Below are 26418 nucleotides of genomic sequence, written 5' to 3' on the forward strand. Positions count from 1 at the left end.
AAAAAAACAGCTGACAAACCTTGTAAAAAATATTTAGATTTAACATTTAGATTTAGATTTAGATTTAACATTTAGATTTAGATTTGACATTTAGATTTAGATTTAGCATTTAGATTTAACATTTAACATTTAGGTGTAACATTTAATATTTAGATTTAACTATTTAAAATATCTCTAAGTTGACAAATATTGTTGTAAATGTGGTAAAAAGTGACCGTCAAAAATTCATACCAGTTTTTTAAACATTGTTTGAAGCTAAATGTGACAAAATGTTGCTGTTATTTTCAGCGTGAGCCGCTTTACAAACGGCGCCCCATAGGCTCACGCTGAAAATAACTGCAACATTTTGTCACATTTAGCTTCAAACATCATTTAAAAAACTGGTATGAATTTTTGACTGTCACTTTTTAGCACATTTACAACAATATTTGTCAACTTAGAGATACTTTAAATAGTTAAATCTAAATATTAAATGTTACACCTAAATGTCAAATGTTAAATCTAAATGTTAAATCTAAATCTAAATCTAAATGTTAAATCTAAATGTTAAATCTAAATCTAAATGTTAAATCTAAATGTTAAATCTAAATCTAAATGTTAAATCTAAATATTAAATCTAAATGTTAAATCTAAATGTTAAATCTAAATCTAAATGTTAAATCTAAATATTAAATCTAAATCTAAATGTTAAATCTAAATGTTAAATCTAAATCTAAATGTTAAATCTAAATCTAAATCTAAATGTTAAATCTAAATGTTAAATCTAAATGTTGAATCTAAATGTTAAATCTAAATCTAAATCTAAATGTTGAATCTAAATCCAGTTACTGGCATTTTGAATTTGCATATTAGTTAAATATTTAGTTTCACCCGAAACATTTAGATTCAACATTTAGATTTAGATTTAGATTTAACATTTAGATTCAACATTTAGATTTAGATTTAGATTTAGATTTAACATTTAGATTTAGATTTAACATTTAGATTTAACATTTAGATTTAGATTTAGATTTAACATTTAGATTTAGATTTAACATTTAGATTTAGATTTAACATTTAGATTTAGATTTAACATTTAGATTTAACATTTAGATTTAGATTTAGATTTAACATTTAGATTTAGATTTAACATTTAGATTTAGATTTAACATTTAACATTTAGATTTAACATTTAGATTTAGATTTAATATTTAGATTTAACATTTAGATTTAGATTTAGATTTAACATTTAGATTTAGATTTGACATTTAGATTTAGATTTAGCATTTAGATTTAACATTTAACATTTAGGTGTAACATTTAATATTTAGATTTAATTATTTAAAATATCTCTAAGTTGACAAATATTGTTGTAAATGTGGTAAAAAGTGACCGTCAAAAATTCATACCAGTTTTTTAAACATTGTTTGAAGCTAAATGTGACAAAATGTTGCTGTTATTTTCAGCGTGAGCCGCTTTACAAACGGCGCCCCATAGGCTCACGCTGAAAATAACTGCAACATTTTGTCACATTTAGCTTCAAACATCATTTAAAAAACTGGTATGAATTTTTGACTGTCACTTTTTAGCACATTTACAACAATATTTGTCAACTTAGAGATACTTTAAATAGTTAAATCTAAATATTAAATGTTACACCTAAATGTCAAATGTTAAATCTAAATGTTAAATCTAAATGTTAAATCTAAATCTAAATGTTAAATCTAAATCTAAATGTTAAATCTAAATATTAAATCTAAATCTAAATGTTAAATCTAAATGTTAAATCTAAATCTAAATGTTAAATCTAAATATTAAATCTAAATCTAAATGTTAAATCTAAATGTTAAATATAAATCTAAATGTTAAATCTAAATGTTAAATCTAAATGTTAAATCTAAATCTAAATGTTGAATCTAAATGTTAAATCTAAATCTAAATGTTGAATCTAAATCCAGTTACTGGCATTTTGAATTTGCATATTAGTTAAATATTTAGTTTCACCCGAAACATTTAGATTCAACATTTAGATTTAGATTTAGATTTAACATTTAGATTTAGATTTAGATTTAACATTAAGATTTAGATTTAACATTTAGATTTAGATTTAACATTTAGATTTAGATTTAACATTTAGATTTAACATTTAGATTTAGATTTAGATTTAACATTTAGATTTAGATTTAACATTTAGATTTAACATTTAGATTTAACATTTAGATTTAGATTTAGATTCAACATTTAGATTTAGATTTAGCATTTAGATTTAACATTTAACATTTAGATTTAACTATTTAAAATATCTTTAAGTTGACAAATATTGTTGTAAATGTGCTAAAAAGTGACCGTCAAAAATTCATACCAGTTTTTTAAACATTGTTTGAAGCTAAATGTGACAAAATGTTGCTGTTATTTACAGCGTGAACCGCTTTACAAACGGCGCCCCATACATTAACACTACGTTAACTTTTCAGCGTTCAACTAACATCGGCCCGGTTTTTGGGTCATCATTTTTCTCTCAAAGATAAGATTTATGCACTCACCATTTCACGTTGCTTAAAAAAATCCCCGTTTAGCGCTGTTTCAATAAGACCCCCCCCCCCTCCCTAGAAGCGTAACATAGGCTACCATGTTATCTCAGCTTAACATGATCATTGCACTCAATATTTCGTCTGATTAGTGCAAACAACTAAATTTGATTTAGTAATGACAACGTTTTTAAAAAAGCAACAAAGAATAAGTAATGACCCCTTAAAATGTTTCATTAACACAAAATATGGGTTTAGATAGTGCTCCCTTTCCCTGATGGCGTGTCAGACATAAAAATAAAGCCTTTACACAAGATAGTACATTTTTTATTTCTCTATAGGATAAATGTGAAATATATCATTTTAGTTTTTCATTCTGTTATTTTGCCAACTCCCTACCTCTACCCTGCATTTTCAATAATAGCCTATTACACATGTATTAACATTTCTAAACAGGTAGTTTTTTTTTTTTTTTTTGCATTTCTGATAAAATGCCAATTACACGAGAAGCAGAGAGTGAAGGCCAAAACAATTTATCACAGAAGGATAATACAATCAGATTGTATTCCTCCAGAGGATTTGCTTTCGCTTTTGTTTACAGGAAATAATGAGGCCTTCATTCCTCTGATGCAGTTTAAAGCACAGATGGTTGCTAATGTACTCTCTGATCACTGTGTGCCAGAAACAAGCCACTTATTTTGATGAGTAGCTGCTAACATTTCTATCAAAATATATAAATAAAAACGTACACCATTAAATGTTACAACACCACAATTTCTGTTACACTTCTCCTTTGTGTGTGGGTGTGTGGGTGACTGGAGGAGTGAGAAAAGACAGAAACAGAAGTCAGGTACATGCTGCAAACGTGTTTGCGCGCGCGCGTGCGTGCGTGCGTGTGTGTGTGTGTGTGTGTTCTTTTTTGAGGTGGGTCTGCATGTTCATAGCACTTCCTCTTTTGAAACAGGGATTTTGTTTGTCAATTCAGTTCAGTTTCTATTTTTCATGCTGTCTCTAGTCTCTCTCTCTCTCTCTCTCTCTCTCTCTCTCTCTCTCTCTCTCTCTCTCTCTCTCTCTCTCTCTCTCTCTCTCCCTCCCTCCATCTGCTCTCTTCTCTATCTGTGTCCATCTCATTTAGTCTTTCTCTCTAGATCTCCATTTTGCGATATGTCTTCACTTTGGTTTGTGTTCTTTTATTTCAAAGTGCTGGCACCCTGAACTTTGTTTTTAATGGTTCTGGGAGTCACTTCTCTCTTCCTCTTTCACTCTCTCTCTCATGTACTTTTTACATTGTGTTGCCGCCGTCATCCAGTCACATTTGCATGAATGACGTTTGTATTTCCTCCATCAGCAACAGAAGCGACAGTAAGAAAACTAAAGAGGGAAGAGGAACCAGGGGCCTTTGTGTCGAGAGAGAGTGCCACAGTAACATGCCATCGGTCCCTCTCTTGCTCTTGTCAACTCTCACTCTTCCAAAGGTGGATTTTTGTTTCCACGTTTTGGATTTAATTGGACAACCTTTAGCTGCTGCAGTGTCACCTTTAAGTTCTGGTGAGTGACCCATGATTGCACTATCCTAAAGCACACAGGATGATCTTCTACATCGCTTGTGATGTGCTTAATGGGAATATCTTTCTTAAGCGTATAGTGATGTGATACATAGGGCACAGAAAAAGGGATGTGAACAATACAAAGAATTGGGTAGCCTATTTAAATGTAACTTCTGCAAGTAATTAAGAATGGCGGGTAATGTTAAGGTGTATTATTTTAGTTTATATCATTTGAAGCCTTGGCTTTCAGCTTGTTCCTAAATCATTTTAAATATTTTTTTCATAGTGATGTGATTTGTGAATTCACATTTGTCTTAAATCTATTCTGTGGACAAACAAGTATCGTTTCAAGTTTAATAATGAATACATAGAGACAGGTTTTAAAATCTTTTTTTTTTTTTTGGAAGATAGACAAATTAATGAGAATGAGCAGAGATTAGCAAATGCATGTTGTGTATAACTTTCATACAAACTTTCTGCAAATGTCCTAGTAATATGGTTTTTTTTTTTTTTTTTTTACATGTTACTACATAGTTAGGGTTAGGGTTTTTATAAAAACAGTAAATTATGCAAAATTACAAGTAACTAAGCCTAATCCAAACCTTAATCATAACTCTATAGTAAGTACATGTATTTAATTAGGGTAACACTTTATTTTACAGTTCCTTGTTAAATATGTTACATGTACTTACCTGTACTTAGCTAAATTATGCATAATTACATGCAATTAATCCTAAACCAAAACCTAATCCTACCCTAACCCTATAGTAAGTAGATGTTGTTAATTATTATTACTCAGTACTTAAATATACAATTACCCTGTAACAATGACACCTTAAAATAAAGTGTAACCATGCTTATCTGAGTAAGTACAATGTAACTACGTCACCTTAAAAAAAAGAGTAACTGTTTTTTTTTTCAACTCTAAAAGGCTGAAATATCTCACAACCCAAGCATACTTGCATTCATGTGAAAAATATAAAAAGATTAATAAAGTGGAGCTTGTTTAACAAATGTGTGTCTAGGAAGGAGGTCTATGATGCTATCATTCTTCTAGAAATGAGTCACAACTTTACCACCACTGTTTTTTGCTCATACTCCTCTGGTGCTTCTGCAATATGCAAATACTGACCAAATGTTCGCATTAAATACTCCTACTAGACTTATAATCATAGCCATCTTGAATTATCTTCATCACATTTTTACATTTCCATGATTAACTGATCAGTGTAAAAGACGATAGTTGTCATATGTAAACATTCTATTGAAGCGAGCAAATTCAACCAGTTGTTTCTGCTGGTATACCATTTTCTTTTGAAGTCCAGAATAGCCAGCCTGCTCTGAAACACATTTTGTAGCTTCTACCCACTCACATGATGGTAATCTGTAATAAGGTGTTAAATCTAGATTTCTTTAGCTTCCTATCACCTGCATTCCAGTTCAAATAGGGGGAGGAATCCTTTGATCCAGAGGAGTCCAAGCCTAATGAAAAATAATAATAATAAAACTGTTTCATTTTTTTTAGGTAATTAGTGAGCTCCGTCTCCCAGCATCACAAGGGTTGTGTTACCATGGCAACTAGCAAGCAGAGCTTTGCCAGAGCTACCGAGCCTCAGTGTTCAGTGTCTGCACAGAGAGAGAAGGAGACGCGTGTTCAGGCCCCTTTTACCACTATGTATGTCCACAACGTTCCTGCCCCTGGCCTGCAGACATATCCTCAGGCCCAACCTGGAGCCTTGCAGGATTCAACGGTTCTACCACTGTTCCTGCCAGGGATGTGTAGCAACTCGACTCTGCCCTCTCTGACACTGCATATTGGCAGCAGGGCTGCTTTGCAACAACAAAGGCTAGTGGCTCCAGCAACCTCGGCCAGACCAAAACCTATTGGGAAGCATATTTGCCCACACTGCGGAAAGGACTGTCTGAAACCCAGCGTGCTCGAGAAACATCTCCGTTGCCACACAGGAGAGCGACCGTATCCCTGCACTACCTGTGGCATTTCCTTCAAGACACAGAGTAACCTTTATAAACACAAGCGCACACAGGCTCATGCACGCCTGTCCAGCGAATCTGACAAAGGCACCTTCAGCAGCCAGGAGAGCATGGAGAGTTCGAAGGACAACTGCACCAGTCCATCTTCTGAGACGAATGGCGGAGATGTAAAGAGAAGCAAAGAGGTTTTTCCTGTAGTACCAAGTCAGGAAGACTCTACAGTGACTGGCATTGAATGGGCATTACGCAATGCTGCCATGGTTGGATTTAGCACAACACCAGCACTTCAAGACAAGGTAAATTCTTTGAGAAAAACTGTGGAGTTTTCAGTCGGCGTTAAAAATGATCCTGCTATCCAACAGACTGGTGATTACGGATGTACATCGTCGATTCCAAATCGTACACCTCTTCAGAGGCAGGAGGCTTTATTTTCCAAACCTTGGGATTCGCCTAGGTCTCGGGGAAAATCTCAAAGCCACGACAGTACAGACTCCGGCTTCAGTGACAGCAGTGAGCATCACTCATCCAGCAGTCCTGGAGCAAGTTTGCACGATCCCACTGTGGAATCATTTAAAGAAACTCCAATGGAACAGCAAGAAGCAAGTGCATCCCAGACACCAGAAGACGGGAAAAGCCAGGTGTCCGTTCAGGAGAAGCAGAAGCTGGAAGAACGCATTTCAAAGCTTATATATGAGAACAGTGTGCTGGTGGACAATAAACAGCTGGAAAATGTGCGTCCAAGAAAGACAGTATTGTCAAAACAAGGAAGCATTGATCTTCCCATGCCGTACACTTATAAAGACTCCTTCCATTTTGAGATTAGGAGCAACAAGCACATCTCAAGCTCTCAAAATCAAGACAGACGAGTTGGAGCAATTCTCAGCTCTGCGCCAACACAACCCTCCACATGCACAGATCATGCACCATTAACGCGAAGCAGTTCTTTACCCTTCACTATGGGTGTCAAACCCACTGACGGAGCAATGAATTTAAATCTTAGCAGAAGGTGTAGTGCAGGGCATGTTTACCCAATAAGACCATTACAGCAACATGCACAAGGTCATCGCTCACTAGTTAGGCAGGTAGCGGTAGATGGTTTGCCTCCAGAGAGATCCCCGGTTGAAAGAGGTAGTATAAGCAGTCTTAGCTCAGATGGAGACAGCACTGATTTGGGAACGGAGTCATGTATAAAAGGAAACAACAGGAGAAAAGCCAAGAAATTTGACTACACAAAGTGGCACACTTACAAAGGTGGGACATTTAGGAAACTCTACAATACTGAGAAAGACTGCCCACTGAAGATGAAAAAGACAACATCCAGCTCTGAACAAGCAGAGAGCCTGGAAACTCAAATTAGCCAACAGAGAGACAATGGATCCGTGTCTCTGAGCTTTACTTCCGGTTCTGCTGTGAATGACCTTAAAGTGTCATATACCAGCTTTGAGAATAATAATGCAAAGGCGGCAGACATGGAAAGGGATGAATCAGCAACACAGCACCTTGATTGCCGTATCCCATCAGAGAGGAAGAAACAGCGCACTGGGAATGATGTGAAAATGCCCAGTATTTCAGATCCAAGAACTGGACAGGCAAATGGAAATATGAGTCAATCACTTCTGTCAACCTGTGCGACCCAGACTTCCATCACAGTTCCAGCACAAAAGGTCAACATGCAAAATCTCCACCCGCAGGGTAGCTTCATACAACAGCTCTCAAATCCAAGTCAGTTCCTTGGTAATGCACTTTGTTTGATCAGTGTAAGTGGGACATCTGGCCCGCCGTCTGGTTCTAGCACCAGCTCTACTGTCCTTGAAGCCAAGACCAGCTTTCCTCCAAAGTACCAGCTGAAGATCCCGTGTCCCACAGATGGAGTGTCGACTTCTTCTTCCGGATCCACGTTAACACACAACACTTGTTCAACCATTCCAGCTCTCACGCAAAGCCGGCAAACTACAGTGCAATGCCATCTTGAGAACAGTGTGTTATCTTCAAACCAGAGTCAGGGGGCTTCAAGAGTCACAAACTTTGACCAGAGTAATCAAGATGTATTTTGTGCGACAACCTCAACGCCTATGTTATTGGTCTCCAGTTCAGGGCTGAATCACACAAACAGTTCATCCAAAGTCCTGACACAACTTCAGTCTACCACGCCTACACTGGTTTCTCCTACGCTACCTCCACCGGTGCAGAAGCAAGTGTCTTTGTTGCAGAGCAACTGTGCAACAGGTGTGGTGGAAAGCCAGTCGACAGTTCCTGTATCGTCTGCAATGCATCACCCTCTTAAAGTTCAACCCGTCACATCAACGAACACAATATCAACAGTGAGTTTTTGTTCAGAATCTGGTCTACAAATCTATCCTCCACCAACAGTTCAAAACCATCCTGCCTCCCCTGTGAGTGAACCAGGAAAACATATTGGTCTTACAGCGGACGCTAAATCCACAGTGTATGAGAATACGCTAAACAGCTCTGCCTCTATAATGGCCACTGGATGTGACTTTCAAGGGTCCCAGTCTGAAGGAAAGGTGATGGAACTAAATGGCTCAGCACAGGCTCAAAACACGTTTTATGTACGAACAGCTGACCTCCAGATCGTCATGCAGATCATATCTGATGAACAGTTAGCACTGATAGAGCCTCACATTGAAACAACAACTTCACTCACTTTAACAAACCATACACTTTCACAGGAGTTATTTAGCAATAATGTGTGCATGGAACAGGAAACGGCAGATAATGGTGAGATGAGAAAAAATAACACTTCCAATTGTTGTGAATCTGCCAGTTCAGTAAAAAAAGCAGAAACTGTTTATAGTTTAAACTCTCAATCTGCTAAAAATGATGCAGACGGCAGCCCTCAGTTTGTGTCATCTTGGTCACATCCACAGACAAAGTTTCATAGCACAGCCTCAGTGGACTGCAAGAAAAATACAGCTGGAGAGTTGTATGAACCACAGAAGATACCTGAGAATCCTCAGGAGAGAAAACCTGATGAGTTTGAGGTTATCGCAGAGTCACATCCCAAACCAGTAGCTGGAGATGAACCTTGTTCAGTGGACGAGAGCTATTCAAGAAGAGAAAATGACAAAGAGCCCCAAAAGTGTTCTGTCCGTAACCCAGATTTGGTTAGCTCCCCTGAGGATCAAATATTCACAGAGATAATGGAGCCAAATCACGTTCAAACTAAGCCAGTGGAGCCTAATGAAACAGACCACCTCGTGTCAGTCACGTTATCAGAAAATGGTGAGAGGGTTGAAACAATGACAACGACACAGCTCAGAACTTGTATTTGTGAGGAAAAGACCTCTACCGCAGAATCACAGCAGATGCAAAACTCCAATAAGCCTAACAAGCCAAACTGTGGCAGCTCAAATTTAGATACAAGGAACGTGAGAGCATGTGACACAGGTAAGCTCAGCTGCACGCATGGGACCCTATCGACTGAAACGTGCGGCCCAGGACAAACACCTACACAGTATGACCTCCAACAGGCCTTTGCTCTGGGCCCTGGTGACTTTGTGAATGACACTTGCCCAATGGACAGGACATCTAGCATTCTTGAAGACAGCACCAAATGTGGAGATGTCCATACACACCATGCCAATCCGGAAATATTTACAGGTGGGACCAAATAACTATTATATATTTCTGCAAAGTAATATTGTTGTTCTGTTTAAAGTGCAGTGCTTGAAAAACAACCATAGACTCCAGCTAACAGGGCATGTTCTCAGAAGTTTGGCTAACATTCTGGGAATGTTTAATAGTCGGATAACATTAATGGGTAACACATTATAATAAGCATCATTAGTTAACATTAGCTAATGTATTAACTAACATGAACTGACAATGAGCAATACATTTGTTACAGTATTTATTAATCTTAATGTTAGATAATAAAAATACAGCTGTTCATTGTTTGTTCATGTTAGTTCACAGTGCATTAACTAATGTTAACAAATACAACCTTTGATTTTAATAACGTATTAGTAAATGTTGAAATTAATATTAACTAAGATTAACAAATGCTAAAGAAACATTGTTCATTCTTAGTTCATGTTAATTAAGGTAGTTAACTATGGTTAACTAATGAACCTTATTGTAAAGTGTTACCCATTAATGCAAAGTTCATTAAATGTTATGGTATTTAATGTTCTCAAACATTAAAGCATTAGCACACCCTAACATTAGCACAAAACATTATCTATGCGTTGTTTTTCTAAAATGTTTTAGTTGGATGTTCATCATACATTTTTAAATTTTACTTCTTGTTTCAGAATGTTCAGAGAACATTTAAAAGTATCCAATACTGTTCCCTTAACGTTAGAATAACCAAGAAAAAACTAAAAACTGGACATTTTGATAGTTCAAAGAACATTCAGAAATAACATTTTTATTACTTATGCAAAAGTATATAGGGACCATTAGCAAAACATTCTTAGAACAAATTTCTGGGACATTATAAATCATAAACACTGATTTCAATGGGTGTCATAACATTTTCTCTTCACAAGGTGGCGACAAGAGATCAAAAATTCCCATCTCTCTATGTTACTCTTATTTTATAATTATCTCATGCACTGTCCAATTACAGCAGCACAACAGTTCATTTGCATTATGCCAAGTCACATGCTTTTGTCACATAAGAATATTACCCAAATCGTGCAATCCTTTGAGAAACGTCCAAGAATTGAAAGTGGATAAGTACAGAAAAACCTTGCTATTAAAGTAGTAAAAAATAAATAAGAAGAAGACGAAAAGGATGCTTGCATGATAGAGCATTGATTACATCAATTTAGAGCTCACACATTTTAGTAGTGGCCGAATAAACAAGTGTTGTTTCCTGTATTGATAGAGACATCTCAGATTGGGATGCAACACTACACATTAGAATAATTATGTGGGAAAAAAGGCCAAAGCTGTTGAACCATTCTGTCTTGCATACTCAAGTCGTGCAGCGATAGCAGTTCACAAGCAGAATCTGTTTTGAATTCAGTAGGATCACCAAGATTTTAGTGTGAGAGGGTGAATCTAAGGTGAACATCATTAAATTGTCAGCACATTCTCTGTGGCTTTTTCCTGTCCTAACCTTTATAATCCCAATGAATTCCTTCACTGACCTGATGCTTCTCTTATTAGAGTCACTTGTTCGAGGGAAACATTGGATCCCTGCATAAATAGCACTCTTAAGAGATTCCCTTTCATTAGGTCACAGGTCACCTCCAATTAGTCATAGTAACAAAAATGAAGAAGGTCAAGGGTCGATCAGAGAGGTTTAGAATGAACAAAACATACAGCCCTTCTAATTTCATTCTCAAAGCTAAAGAAAACTCTAAGGAAAAGTCTATGGATGCTTCAGTGATTAAGCGAATTGTCGATAAAAAGTTGATCAACAGCAATGTTAATCCTCCCGACTAGTCTTGACTGGAGTGGATTTGATTGATCAGATGTGTTCAGACATATAGACAGGGTGCTCAGTAGATGGTCCCCACCAGAGCAAGACCCAGAGGTTAAAAGGAGATTTTATGCCGGTCTTTATTCCAGACATCTGACAAGAAACCTAAGAGCCAAACGTAGCCTCCTTTTCTGAGCAATGCTGCGCAAGAGTTCAGCCAAACCAGTTCCACCCCAGAGAATCTGACCGATTGTTCTTCATCAGGAGAATCGTTTTTATATCTCCACCACCATAATATATAGTAGCATATGTTGGTCGGTGTGCCTTGATATACAATGTGAAACTGTCACGTTATTTTTTTTCTTCATTTGGCTGACATTTGGTTTGCAATGAGGCATAAATTCCAGGAGGCTGAATTACTGTACATATGTTTTCTGGCTGTAACATTTGTATTCAGAAAATCAAGTCTTATGCTCAGTAGAAAAGAGATTTCTGTGACCAGTTTATTAGTTTTGGACAAAAAAGTTTATCGTTGCCATAAAACCTTAAGCCTATACATTTTTTGCAAAAGCAGACAGGCACATGTGTTATAAATTATCATGTTTTAAACAACATATTAAAAGTAACACTTCTCCCATATCACAATTACACCCTCTCATACTCTAGTCAAGTGAATTTGTCAATACTTGGAACTGCCTTTAAGAATTAACATTGAGATGAGGAACCAAAAGAACAAGCGGAGACCCAGCTTCAAGAACAGACTCTGACATATGTAAGGGATAATGTACATCCAGACGATTGTTATCTCAGAATAAACCCCGACAGGGTGATCAGGATCAGGTCTTCTTCAACCTGAAGGGGTTTATTCTGAGATAACAACCGGCTGGATGTTCATTATCCCGCTTATTACACGGCTACTTGCCACATAAGTAAATAATTAGACACAATATATTAATCTTAGTTGAAATATTTTATTAGGTCTTTAAGCACAAATCTTCTGTGGAGAGAGCAGTTTCTAGCGCGGCAAATTTAAACTAGACGGACATTTAAGAGATACGGTTTACAGTCATAACACTTATTACACAGCATTTCACCACATAAATAATTATGGAGATAAGAGATATTGATTTCAGATTAAACTGTTTTAAAACCGTACCTGTTTGTATTTTATAATCCAACAGTGTACAAAACAAAAGTCACAAAATGGCCGCCGCTGCGTTTGTATGAAACTGGAGTCCACGATACTGGATGGCATAATTAAATAACTGTACACAAAAGATTGATTTGACTGAGTTTTAATATTTTATTAGCTCACCAAATGCAAAACTTCCACAAAGAAAACCCGTTCCTAGCGAGCGTTTAGCGATGCTGACTTCATTGAACCGGATGAGCCTGTGTTTCTGTTTCAGAGTTTGTTATCTGGGAATAATATACCGCTAGATGGCACGATTGACCAATCAGAATCAAGTATTCCACAGAATCGTTTAATTTATTAAAGAATCGCAGCATTTATTAATTCTGCTATTGTTCTGCTCTCAGGGCCTGGGGAGGATGATACCCTCAAAAGCCTGAGGATTCAGAGGGATCCTGGGACGGAGAGCAAGGAATCTATCCCCAAAGACCCAGACATTGGAGGTGGAGAAGGAGAGAGACCGACCACAGACATGGCTGACACCAACAACACACACACCTTCACATGCCAAGGCTTTGACGACAATGGAAAACAGGACAAAAGAAAGGTGAGAGAAAAGAAAGAAATGACGTGACACACCAAACACTGAATGTGACATCTGAGTATATACGGTCAAACCAAAAAATTATTCCGACACTTTGATCTGTCCATGTTTTACTGAAGTGTTTTTTCTTTAATTGCTAATGCGACCTTTTTACACCACAGACTGAACAAAATGAAGCATTTCTTGGTAATTGGTTGACCTGAATTGGTATTATCTAATTTAACAGCTGACAGATATTCAACCTAATTAATTTGTGAGACAGTCTAACAGAAGGATGGACAAAACCAGTGAAATATCAACAGATTTGATAATGAGTTCTTGTCATATTTTATGACCATTTTCTAAACCTCATATTTTATCTACCATTTTTCTATAGCGACTAAACTGTGATAATGTGAGACATGTTGAAGGTGTCTGAATAAATCTTGGTTTGACTGTACGTTCTGCGCCTGATTGAGAGGAAATAACAGTTTATAGTCATCATTCAAAAAGGGAAATGTGCATAAACAACCCGTAAACAAAGCAACACTTTCTTCCCATTTTGAATATGAATCATGTTGATCAGTCTTAACTTTCTTCATTCCAGACGTCTTGTCGTTATGGAAATATTTTTATTTATTTTGATGAATAACTAATAAGTCATAAAGCACTGCCTCACATGCACTCAAACAGAGAGCGGCCCACAGCATAGACCAGCCAGCCCTAAAGTATACTTAGTTTTTTTATGCGTACAGCATAATTTATGCGAATTTGTTAACACTTGGAACTGCCTTTAAGAATTGACATTGACATAAGGAACCAAAAGAACAAGCGGAGACCCAGCTTCAAGAACAGACTCTGACATATGTAAGGGATAATGAACATCCAGCCGGTTGTTATCTCAGACTTAACCCCGACAGGGTGATCAGGATCAGGTCTTCATCAGCCTGAAGGGGTTTATTCTGATATAACAACCGTCTGGATGTTCATTATCCCGCTTATTACACGGCTACTTGCCACATAAGTAAATAATTAGACACGAAATACTAATCTTAGTTGAAATATTTTATTAGGTCTTTAAACACAAAGCTTCCACGGAAAGAGCAGTTTCTAGCATTTAAGAGATACGGTTTACAGTCATAACACTTATTACACAGCATTTCACCACATAAATAATTATGGAGATAAGAGATATTGATTTCAGATTAAACTGTTTTTAAACTATACCTGCTTCAATTTTATAATCCAACAGTGTACAAAACAAAAGTCACAAAATGGCCGCCGCTGCGTTTGTATGAAACAAGAGAGAGCGAGTCCACGATACTGATGGCATAATTAAATAACTGTACACAAAAGATTGATTAATGACAGTGAAGCAACTCAACTGACGGTGGTAGAAGATTTTTATCAGTCATAACTTATGGAGAGAAATAGCGCAGGCAGTGGACCATACCTGTCAACCCTCCCGTTTTTCCCGGGATTCTCCCTTATTTTACCTTGCTATCCCGCTATCATTCCGCTTAAATATTTTACCGTATTTCTCCCGTATTTTTAATCTTTCTATAAAAAAATAAAAAAATACCACTGGGCGCAAACCAGTTAGGCAGAAATCCCGCCCTGCAGCTAATTTCATTGTTTAAGGTTACTTAACCCCGGTTACTTAAAGGTCCGCTGAAGTAGTTTGGGGGGAAAAAAATTACGCGAAGAAGAACAGCAGCATCCCAGCATGGACGAACATGAGATAGATGGCATTGGAGACTATGTATGTAATGTATTATGTATGTAATACAGAGATTATATATTTATTTATGTTAATATCTGCGCAATTAATGTGTATTTGTATTTATTTTGACAACAGGAAAAAAAACATCAGACATCCGCTCAAGTGTCCCTCAACATTTCAGAACCACTTCAGCATGAAAAAATCAGCGATTCAAACAATCCAGAAGCGTCTGCTTGCACAAACAGCCTATCACAAACATGTCAACATGAAGGTCAAGGGGAATGTACCAACAACACCAGCATGGGGGAATATCTGGGGAACAGCCCTTGTCGAGAGACGAGCCAACAGGAGACATCCTCACTGAGTTCCAGTCAAACATCCAGACAACCAGTGAATACCATGCAAAATGAATTCCAAAAGGAGACGCAGACAAGGGGTTCGATGAGCTATTGGATTTACTCAAAAGGCTCTCAAGTTCAGATGCACAAAACAAGTGGCACACCTGTATCAGCCAGCGTTTTGCAAAATAACTGTGGCGCTTCGAAGATTGAGTCTGTCAGTACAAGTATTGCTTCTTCATCCAGCGCTGGGCCCAGTCATTGCAATGCTTCAAATCAAATGTCCAGTCAAGAACCGCAAATATGTCCCCCAGGCATACATAGCAACTCAACAGAGCCTAAACTGTTCTATTTAGGCAATAGTTACATGGAGCATGAGGACAGTAACAGCAGTAGTGATGATGAGCAAAAGCTGGTCATTGAACTTGAGTAAGGTGTAAGTACACACAAACAAGACCAAATCAACCCATTCTCACTTTAATGGTGTCCAATCCTGCCACGTGTCCAAGAAGTCCTTACATCACGACGGAAAATAATTCTTGCAATGAGAAACCTCTGCTATCAGTAGGCTGACATGTAATGCATGGTAATTGTATCAGGAAACTATATACTGGGGTATAATTTTGTCATCATAACATACTGTATGTTATGGAAGCTTGTTTCCGCCACAGAATAAAACATTTTAAAAGTTTTTAAAAATAAATTTTAAAAATTGTAACTTTTTATTTTAGAATTGCGTGAAAAAGTCACAATTCTGACATTTTTTTCTCGCAATTGGGAATTTATATCTCGCAATTATGACTTTATAACACACAATTGCGAGTTTGTAAAAAAAGACTTGTGTTATTAAGTCAGAATTGCAAGTTATAAAGTCAGAATTGTGAGATATAAACTCGCAATTGCAAGTTATAAAGTCCAGTTCTAAAGAAAAAAAAGACTGACTTTTTTCCTCAGAATTGTGAGTTTATATCTCACAATTCTGATTTTATAACATGCAATTGTGACTTTATATCACTCAATTCTGACTTTATAACTTGCAATTCTGACTTAATAACACAAGTCTTTTTTTACAACTCACAATTGCGACTTTATATCACTAAATTCTGACTTTATAACTCGCAATTGCGACTTTATATGACACAATTCTGACTTTATATCACTCAATTCTGATTTTATAACTCACAATTGTGACTTTATATCACACAATTCTGACTTTATAACTCGCAATTCTGATTTTATAACACACAAGTCTTTTTTTACAACTCGCAATGGCGACTTTATATGACACAATTCTGACTTTATATCACTCAGTTCTGACTTTATAACACGCAATTGTTACTTTATATCACACAATTGTGACTTTATAACTCGCAATTGCGACTTTATATCACACAGTTATGACTTTATATCACACAGTTCTGACTTTATATCACATAGGGCTGTTTTCGACTAAGGATTTTCATAGTCGAATCTGATTCGTTAGATTTTGCCGTAGTCGACTGATAGTCGAACCTTTTTTTTTTCTTTTTTTTTTTTAGATAGCAGCTAGATTTTTTCCATTTCAAACAAAAGAGCTAAAAAACATATATATCACACATATATCATAACATTTCATAAACATGAGGAGCAATATGAGAGAGAAATTTGGTGATGGTTGTTTAGGTACATTAAACCACGTAAAGCTTTTTAACGCACATGAGAACCGCGTGGAGTCAACTCACAGCCGCTCCACTGCCCTGCTGAAAATGTGAAGCAGAAACGCTTCATATCAGATAACGTTGATAATAATTGGACTCTGGGTTCGATTTTTTGACCATTTTCAGTGGTTATGAGGAGCAATATGAGAGGGAAATTTGGTAATCGTTGTTTAGGTACATTAAACAACGTAAAGCTTTTTAACGCACATGAGAACCGTGTGGAGTCAGCTTTTTAACGCACATGAGAACCGTGTGGAGTCAGCTTTTTAACGCACATGAGAACCGTGTGGAGTCAACTCACAGCCGCTCCGCAGCCCTGCTGAAAATGTGAAGCAGAAACGCTTAATATCAGATAACGTCCATAATAATTGGACTCTGGGTTCGATTTTTTTTTATCATTTTAAGTGGTTATGTGGAGCAACATGAGAGGGGAATTTGGTGATCATTGTTTAGGTACATTAAACCATGTAAAGCTTTTTAACGCACATGAGAACCATGTGGAGTCAACTCACAGCCGCTCCGCAGCCCTGCTGAAAATGTGAAGCAGATTTTTGAATACATTTTTATTTATTTACATTAGTAAGCTACAGGACATTGTCTTTCAAAACATGACCTGAAAATAAAAATAAAAATAAAATAAAAATGGTACCCAGCCCTTCTGAAAATGCGAATGCGTCTCTGTCCCCAGCACATTTCAAACCAAACTGACGCCCATGTATTCGACTATGAGGTTCATAGTCGAATCAGACCTCTCCGAATCGAATCGTCGAATCCTCGACTATTAGAAGTCAGCCCTACAGTTCTGACTTTATATCACACAATTGTGACTTTATATCACACAATTCTGACTTTATAACTCACAATTGCGACTTTATATCACACAGTTCTGACTTTATAACACGCAATTGTTACTTTATATCACACAATTGTGACTTTATAACTCGCAATTGCGACTTTATATCACACAGTTCTGACTTTATATCACACAGTTCTGACTTTATATCACACAATTGTGACTTTATATCACACAATTCTGACTTTATAACTCGCAATTCTGATTTTATAACACACAAGTCTTTTTTTACAACTCGCAATTGCGACTTTATATGACACAATTCTGACTTTATATCACTCAGTTCTGACTTTATAACACGCAATTGTTACTTTATATCACACAATTGTGACTTTATAACTCGCAATTGCGACTTTATATCACACAGTTCTGACTTTATATCACACAGTTCTGACTTTATATCACACAATTGTGACTTTATATCACACAATTCTGACTTTATAACTCACAATTGCGACTTTATATCACACAGTTCTGACTTTATATCACACAATTTTGACTTTATATCACTCAATTCTGACTTTATATCACTCAATTCTGACTTTATAACTCGCAATTGCGACTTTATATCACGCAATTCTGATAAAAAGTCAGAATTGTGAGAAAAAAAGTTGCAATTACCTTTTTTATTTTTTATTCTGTGGCGGAAACAAGCTTCCATAGTATGTTGATGTAACAGTCAGATAAAAAATTCAGATTAACAATAATTTATTCAGAAAATTGCCAGTATTCCAAGTCTTCCAAGGCAAAACAGTTGCTCTGCGCGAGGAACATATCCAGATTTGATCATGACTAATCTACGACCCTATCTGAACGCTGATGCTGAAATCATGCTCACATTCAAAAACTGCCGCCTGAAGAAACGCTACCACAGCCTTGATGTCAAATGCCATTTGTTTTTGGGACCGATTACATCATGCTAAATTTCAGATTTATCTTTTAAATAAGATGTGAATGTGTTCGCAGAGGAGAAGGATTTTCAGCCATTAAAAACTTAAGTTTCAAATGACATCTGGCCCAGTTGTGGCCCACATACTGCATGGAATAACTGTCAATAGCATGCATATCAGGGCCTCATCTGGCTCAGTTCCGGCAGTGGCAAAGATCACATGGGCAATAGGTCATGAGTTTGATTCCCAAGGAAAGTGAGACCTGATAGAATGCATACACTGAATGCAGTAAAAATCACTTTGGATAAAAGCCAAATGCACAAATGTTTGTAATTTTTATGTTTTATATTGTGGAAAAGTGGTTAGGTTTAGAGTAGATATGAGGTTAGATGCTCAAAATGTCTATAACAAAAACTTTTTCAGATACAGGAACAACTGACTAAATGTTTTAGAATTAAATGCACAATCAGTACATAATACATCTTACGATGGAAATAAAGAACACATATGTGGACAAATTTTAGCAAGCAAAATTATCTAGCTTTGTCATCATTCAAAAATTATAATTTTTAATGTCCATCACTGTGGGAGTACATTGAAAGATGTCTCATTACAGCAATGAGCTGTTGGCTGTGTCAGTAAACAGATGCAAAATAGACGCTTTTGGCTCCTGTATGTCTTGGACAAGCTGTAGCATTGGATGCCTTGTGACTGAGAATGAGTTGCAAACACACAAACACAACACAAATGTTGTTTTACTTCATGTTAGGATTATTGAATTATTTTGCTGATAGATGAAACAAATTGTAATTACTGCATTCTGTCTGTACTTCCAGGTGTATATGAACCAGGTCAGATGGGCTAGTGTGGAAGGCGGGCCTTTAGTGCATAAAGTGCAATCTGATGACTGCGGATCGCAGGCCCCTCGAGCACAGTGTGTGCTGACCACTGGAGCCATCGGGCCCCTTGCATTCGGCATTAGATAACCATTAAGACCCCCAGGTTTCTTAACACATGGAGCAAAGATAGCAAAACATTTTCTCAAATATACACAGGCAATCTTCAGTATTGTGTTCATACCAAGCAGAAACCTTCCTGCCTCTCTCTTGAAACCAACACAGAAGTGACCTAAACTGCAGTTTATCGACTGGCCACTAGAGACAGGCTGCAAAAGAGAGTCAATCCCATAGACCCCCATGTTAAAATGGCCAACTTTACAGCAGAATTTTTTTTTACAGCCTGGTGCAAAAAGTGGTTCTGGTCTATATATATATAATTTTGCCCTTCATGACGACTGTGAGGGGGGTGATTTTTTTTATAACTCATCCGTTTAAATTATATTAAGCCTTAAAGTTCTGCATAATTAGGGGCGTGGCCACTTGAGTGACAGGTGGATTGAGCTGATGTCACTACTAGCTGTTCGTCTGCTGTCTGCTAGCGTCACATCACCTCAGCTAATCCGCCTCGCTGCCCATTTTTGGTTATCCAGGAGTGACGCGCTACCAAGATGCCCAATTCAGAAATGCTCTTCAGAAACCGACGGGTGATGTCTCAGACACTATATCCATACTTTTTTTACAGTCTTTGGTTCAGACCCACAGGTGCAGTTCATGTAAACACTAAACACCCAGGCAGTTCCTGCATCCTCACGCTATCACGCCCATCAACACTGATTCATCCTGCATTTCACAGCCCTAGGAGTTTCAGCTTTTACTCTGGGAAGGCACCTGGAGAAAGCACGCAGTGGGATGCACACGATCGTCTCGTGTGTGCGATCTCTTTATGCGAATCATCATGTCTGAATAGGCATAAAGCCTTGGCCCAGGAGTAAACTCTCACAACGGGGTTTCACAGAGATCAGTCATCAGTGTGTGCAGTGAGTCAGACTGTGGGAAGCCAATGGCAATCTGACTAAAAAGACTTTTATTCATCATCATAGACTTTAACCTTCCTGCTCTGTCATCAGTTCTAGTTGGCTTAATGCCACTTGCTGCCTTAGACAAAGGCATTTAATGGACAATGGCTGTAATTATGAACCTTGTGTAACCATACATGTATATTAAGTTGTTTTTAAATGTTGAATTAAGCTACTGAACTTATTTCATGCTGATATACTGTACAGTGTGTGCTTTTTGATGAGTTGTTTAGTTGAATGTAAAATCCAAATTCTTTATGTCCAAATTCTATTAAAATCATATGGTATTGTATATATACACGTCTTTACGGTACATTCTCAAAATTATGTTTGCCATGTAAGAGACAAGATGTAAGACAAGCTCCATGATTCTTCTCTGCTTAATGCACATCAGTAATTCAACAATATTATTATAAATATCAATACTATTATAAAACAAAGTGATTACCCTGCAACACCTTAAAAACACATTTCACCACAAATCCTTTGAAAAAATTAGAAGTTTTACCGTTTTTCTCAATTCTTAAATGAGATTGTTTTGTTTCTTCTCAAGACCCATTTAGACCTCTTAATTCATTTCTTGTTCATATCAGATTTGAATTTCTTTTTGATTTAAAGTTAAAGGCTTGTGCTTTGGCACATGTGTGCAAATGAGTAAGTACTACAATTGTCTACAATTTGCACAATGACTAAATGCACATAGTGTTAAGGTTCTGGCTGCAGCAACAGGGAAACAGGATCTACTTCCTTTCCTACCAACTTCCTTCCTCGTGTAAGTAACCAGGTGTACTTTTTACTTCAAGTGTTTTGTTCTTAATATGACTACAATTGCAAAATAGAAAAATATCCTGCTTTATGTCCCTCACAACAAGCTAGCAAGCTGTCACAACAAGCTAACGTTAGAGGTTACGGCATGTAGAGGGCACTGCAAGTGCTGTAAAACCGGAGTTCGTTGCACTTCTATATGTGCATGTGAGGGTGGTTGTACAAATAATGATGGTGGAGACGATGAGTGATCCGGTGATTGTGACTGATAATGATAATTCATGTGAGAGAGACCATGAGAATGAGAATTCACGAGAGAGACCATGAGAATTCACTGTTGTTTTTTTTATGTTATGGCTGTTTTTTTGTTATGCTAATGTGGCAGGATACGTGATGTTGCCCTCCTATTGGCTCTGGTTAAGTGTGACTTTGACAGACCAATGAGATGAAAGCAGCCACAATATTTAAGGACCCTTATTTTGATGGGTGTATGGGTCCTTGTGGGTTGGGGTTCTTCCCTTCCTGACATTTTTGTTTCTGTTATCGTTTCTTCAGAGGTATGTTGATACTCTCTCTGGCTATGTAAAGATGTGAATAGCTCTAGTAATATGCTTTATGTATGGTTTAGTTAGAGCGGGTCTGGCGGTGCTGGCATTATGGCAAGTTTGTGGCAGAGTTCACTCTCAGGTATGTTGGTATTTGCACTAAATTTTGATTGCTAGCGTTTGAGGTATTTATGATGTCATGTTCAGCAGTAACAACACGCTACAGGTGTATAAACGCTGGCCGGTAGACAAAGAGTAACCATACAGCTTTGCTTTTGGTGGTTGTTCTACCTAAATCGTAAGTACGTCTCTCCCTCGTTTACATTTGGGGTTTGGTGCATTTAGTTGACTTGTGCCTTCTTGTTGAAGGTAAATGGGGAATGGAACATTACTATCTCTAAGCCCTAACTGAAGACGCTACATGTGACACCGCTATATGTGATGCCACTGCTGTTTTGCTTCAGTACTTTGCTTGTATTAGTTTTGTTTGTTTTGCTTTTGGCAATATATTTTCTTTGTTTTTGTTGCTCTTCTTCCCGGCAACACTTTCTTTATTAATGTGTGTCTCTTCCCTCTTTCTCCAGGAGCCAGTGAGGACTAGGTGTGGAGCAAGGGAGGCTAGCTGCTTCATTCGGTAGTGTGTGTGCTTCACCGTGTGGTGTGTGCTGACAACTCTTATGGTGTGGGCGCGTGGTTTGATCTGTTGTGATTTGAGGTGGGTTTGGATGACCTCCTGAGTTGCAGCGGGCCTGCCTTGTTCCCACTACGCCTGGCTCTGGAGACTTATTTTTGTCATGTTGGAAAATTCCTGAGTGAGAATTTTATTGACTGATTTTATAATAAAGTGTATTTTTGTATTGTTCCTCACGTCTCACATCACCTCTGTCTTCAAATGGTAAAACTTACTGTGTGTCCTTATTGGGAGTTATTTCCCTGGCTCTCCACCAGGGTGGCGTAGTCGGATTAATTTAATAGTGAATTACTTTACCCTCAACTCGAGTCTTGCCACACTAAGTTTTGGACAAATTGACTATATTATTCTTTTAACAATTTGACACTTTGAAATGTATTCACCTGTGGTACACTGAAAGCATTTGACTTTCATAAGGAAATGAATCAACATTGAGAATAACCTTCAAAGTTGTGGTAAAAAAAGGATTTTCAACCACAGTCTTGAAAAGAATACAGGTTCCAGACTTACACAAGCATAAATCTAAATATGCCAATGGACTTCCTGTGGTCAATAAACATAACAGACACCACACATCCTGTTTTGTAGCGCATTTGGTTAATTTTTCAGCGGCCATATTGAATTTAGGGAATTTGGGGGTTCCTAATACCCAATCATAAATGTAAGTATTCCTATGGGTTTCCCATGGTCAAAAAGGGTAAAATATATATCAAGTTTGTATTTGTATCTCATCTGGCTCAAAAGCTATAGCCGAATCCCTTTTAGGCGGCGGCCATATTGGATTTAGCCGCCATCTTGGTCTCAGGGACCATTGGCTCAGGCACCCTGGCTAAATCATCAAGCCTTCAGCTACATCTGTGCCAAATTTGGTGCTTGTAGATGAATTGGCACAAACAATGGGGTGTAAGGCCCCATACCACAGTCAAAACTGCTTTTTTGGACAGCGGCCATATTGGAATTGGAGGATTAAGGGGTCCCGATATACTGGGTCATAAATATAAACATTCCTATTTGTTTCCCATGATCAATTAAGCTGAAAAAGTCATCAAAGTTTGTATTTGTAGCTCATGTGGTTCAAAAGTTATAGCCGGAAACCTTTTCGGGCAGCGGCCATATTGGATTTGGTCACCATCTTGGCCCCAAGGTTCGCTGGTTCCGGCGCCCTAGCTAAATCATTTCAGTATGACCTGAGCTACATCTGTGCAAATTTGGCGCTTTTAGATGAATTTGCGCGAAAATTTGCTTAAGGCCTAAAACTAGGTGAGTTACTACGTTTTGCAGACATGCCATAGAGTTCTGATGTTCCTGCGAAGAGTTGTGACAATTAGAGCTTAAAGTTTAGAGAATGTTTCGAAAAATGCGCAAAAGCGATTGAGAAAAACTGTAAAAACAGCTGAGCAACTGTTACACTACTAAATAATGTAGTTAAGTCAGTAATATGGCTACTTTCCTTATTTAAAAGCCAGAGTGTATCAGTTAATAAGGGTAAAAAGTTCGATTTTTGCACTGCGGTGAATCTGTTGTAAATTTTTTACTTCCTGATACTTTTTGTGTGTTTTTAGCGAATTACCATGAGTCATCTGATTCAACCCTCAAGCAGTTTTCCTAAAAAGAAAACAGCCCAAAAACAGTTAAAGTAATGGTGGTAATTTTCCTTGTAGTTTAAATGCAAGATTGTATAAGCACAGAGTGAGAGAGGACAATGTGTTCAGTAAGAAATTTGACATACAGTATATAATTCAAAACATGTTAGAAATGTCCTATATGAATCTCCAATGTAATGCATTGTAATGCATGCACACACACACACACACACACACACACACACACACAGTAGGATCCAATATTCTGAGAGCACTTGTGAAAATGCTGACGTAATACATATAAAAAAACATTTAAAAAGTAAATGTATGTTTTTAAGCTTGTGCATTGTCTTTTGGTTCATTTCTCTGTTCGTTATCTGCTACACATGTGACTCATTTTAGTGTAAATCTTTCTTTTACTCATGTAGGAATTTTAAGTCAGAGTGTCTGTGATTTCTCTCTCTTCATGACCCCTTGGCCCAGGTTTTCTCTCACGAGAGAGCAAATGAAACCCGTGGAGAGGAGCTGGAGCAAATGAGCATCTTCATCATGATCGACAACATTAGTACAGCGGCCAGAACAGAGAGTCAGAGACTTTGCTCAAGACTACTGAGCTTTCTTCCCTTTCTGAAGTGGAAACAGCTTCGTTTCCACTAATAGTAGCATTGATTAGATTTCCTCATGGTTTCCTCAGAAAATTTTAATGTGTTCTGGCCATTCATTTACATGACAATGGCGTTTGGTGGCCTGAGAACGCAAACTTTTGAAGCAGGTTTCAAAGTAGGCTACAAGTTTTTGAGAACGGGTTTTGAAAGCGATACCGTTATAAGCGATACGTTATAAACCGTTACACCCATGTAAACTTTAAAAAGGTGAATGGTGACGGCGTGCACATGCGTATGATGTGTTTAGTCTAGGCATGCGCGTTTGAATGCGTATGTGTCCGGCGCATAGTCTTTCTTTACACAGTGACATTGCCAATTATTTGACTGGCCTGCATAATCCAGTGTTTTGAGTCGTTTCCACCGATCCGTGTGAACGGGAAACATTTTGATAACGTTTTCATCTGTACAGAGGAAAAATGTTTGTTATGGACAATAAAAGCCTAGCATGCATCTTCTTTCAAGAAGAATATCTTTGAAGAACAGGTAAAGAAAATGCTCCATGATCTTCTCCTGTGGTCCCAGTTGAATAAACCTAATACTTCCTTTTGGTTCTGTATCAGCCATAGGAGGCTCTACAGTAAGACTGTACCTCATGCTGGTTCACTTACTTGGACTTAAAATCAGGATACTGGCAAGTAGAAACGGGCAATGACATAAAATAAAAATTGCTTTCATAACCACTAAAGGGCTTACAGAATATGAATTTGAGGTGATGCTGCATGGTATCCGGGCTCATTCCTGTTAATGGAGGAAGTGCTGGCTGAGCTTTAAAGGTACAATCTGAGGAAAACCATTTCAAACACTGCAGACCAGTATGGCTATCTGGCGATAATGCACAGATATTTTTAAATATTTTTCTCCAAATCACACGCATGACACACAGATTCGGACTCTCAAAGCAATGATTTAAAGGGGTGGTATAATGCCCTTTTCACGAGATGTAAAATAAATCTCTGATGTCCCCAGAGCGTGTATGTGAAGTTTTAGCTCAAAATGCCCCACAGATATTTTTATTTAGCATGTTAAAATTGTCACTTTTTGAGGGTGAGCAAAAACGCACCATTTTTGTGTCTGTTCCTTTAAATGCAAATGAGCTGCTGCTCCCGGCACAGGGGGCGGAGCTACAACAGCTTGTGTCCTTTTACCTCACACACACATGCACTGAAAATTTCAAAACCTTTTAGCCTTTTATGTTCAAACCGAGTCGGACAAAGATGGAGAGACTCAAGGAGAAGTGACAACATGTAGACAACATTTCTGAATGGTTAGTTGATGAATTTTTGTATCTTATGTGTAGTTATCTTCTAGTCATTGATTAGCATATTCTGTCTTGATAATCTATAAATCGTGTTTCCAGGGGCGGCGGAGTTTATATAAATTCTAGGGTTGGTGATGTCACTAACCCGGGAGGAATGTCGTGTAGTTTCTACCAGCCGTTTGTTGTAGTCCTTAAAAGCGATTTCTTTAAAAGCAAATATCTCCCTTTGCTTTGAACTTTGAGCGTTGTAACTTTGCAGATGTTGTTTATGCTCAAACAGCAACATTACACACTAACTAAAGTTAGAAAAGTGAAATCATAATCAACCACCTCTTTAACTGA

At 37.4% G+C, this 26418-nt stretch overlaps 1 protein-coding gene across 1 annotated transcript; it reads left to right on the top strand.

The window, feature by feature from the left end:
• Nucleotides 1-3899: 3899 nt before the first annotated feature.
• znf831 (zinc finger protein 831) lies at nucleotides 3900-20864 on the top strand. The gene is made up of 5 exons (XM_081357263.1): nucleotides 3900-4055; nucleotides 5580-9667; nucleotides 12978-13177; nucleotides 15012-15650; nucleotides 19491-20864. The coding sequence occupies exons 2-4, from the start codon at nucleotides 5626-5628 to the stop codon at nucleotides 15645-15647; spliced, it is 4878 nt and encodes a 1625-aa protein (XP_081213389.1). The 5' UTR covers nucleotides 3900-4055; nucleotides 5580-5625; the 3' UTR covers nucleotides 15648-15650; nucleotides 19491-20864.
• The last annotated feature ends 5554 nt before the right edge of the window (nucleotides 20865-26418 follow it).

Source organism: Scardinius erythrophthalmus (genome assembly GCF_964197995.2).
Source record: "Scardinius erythrophthalmus genome assembly, chromosome: 25".
Taxonomy (NCBI): Eukaryota; Metazoa; Chordata; class Actinopteri; order Cypriniformes; family Leuciscidae; genus Scardinius; species Scardinius erythrophthalmus.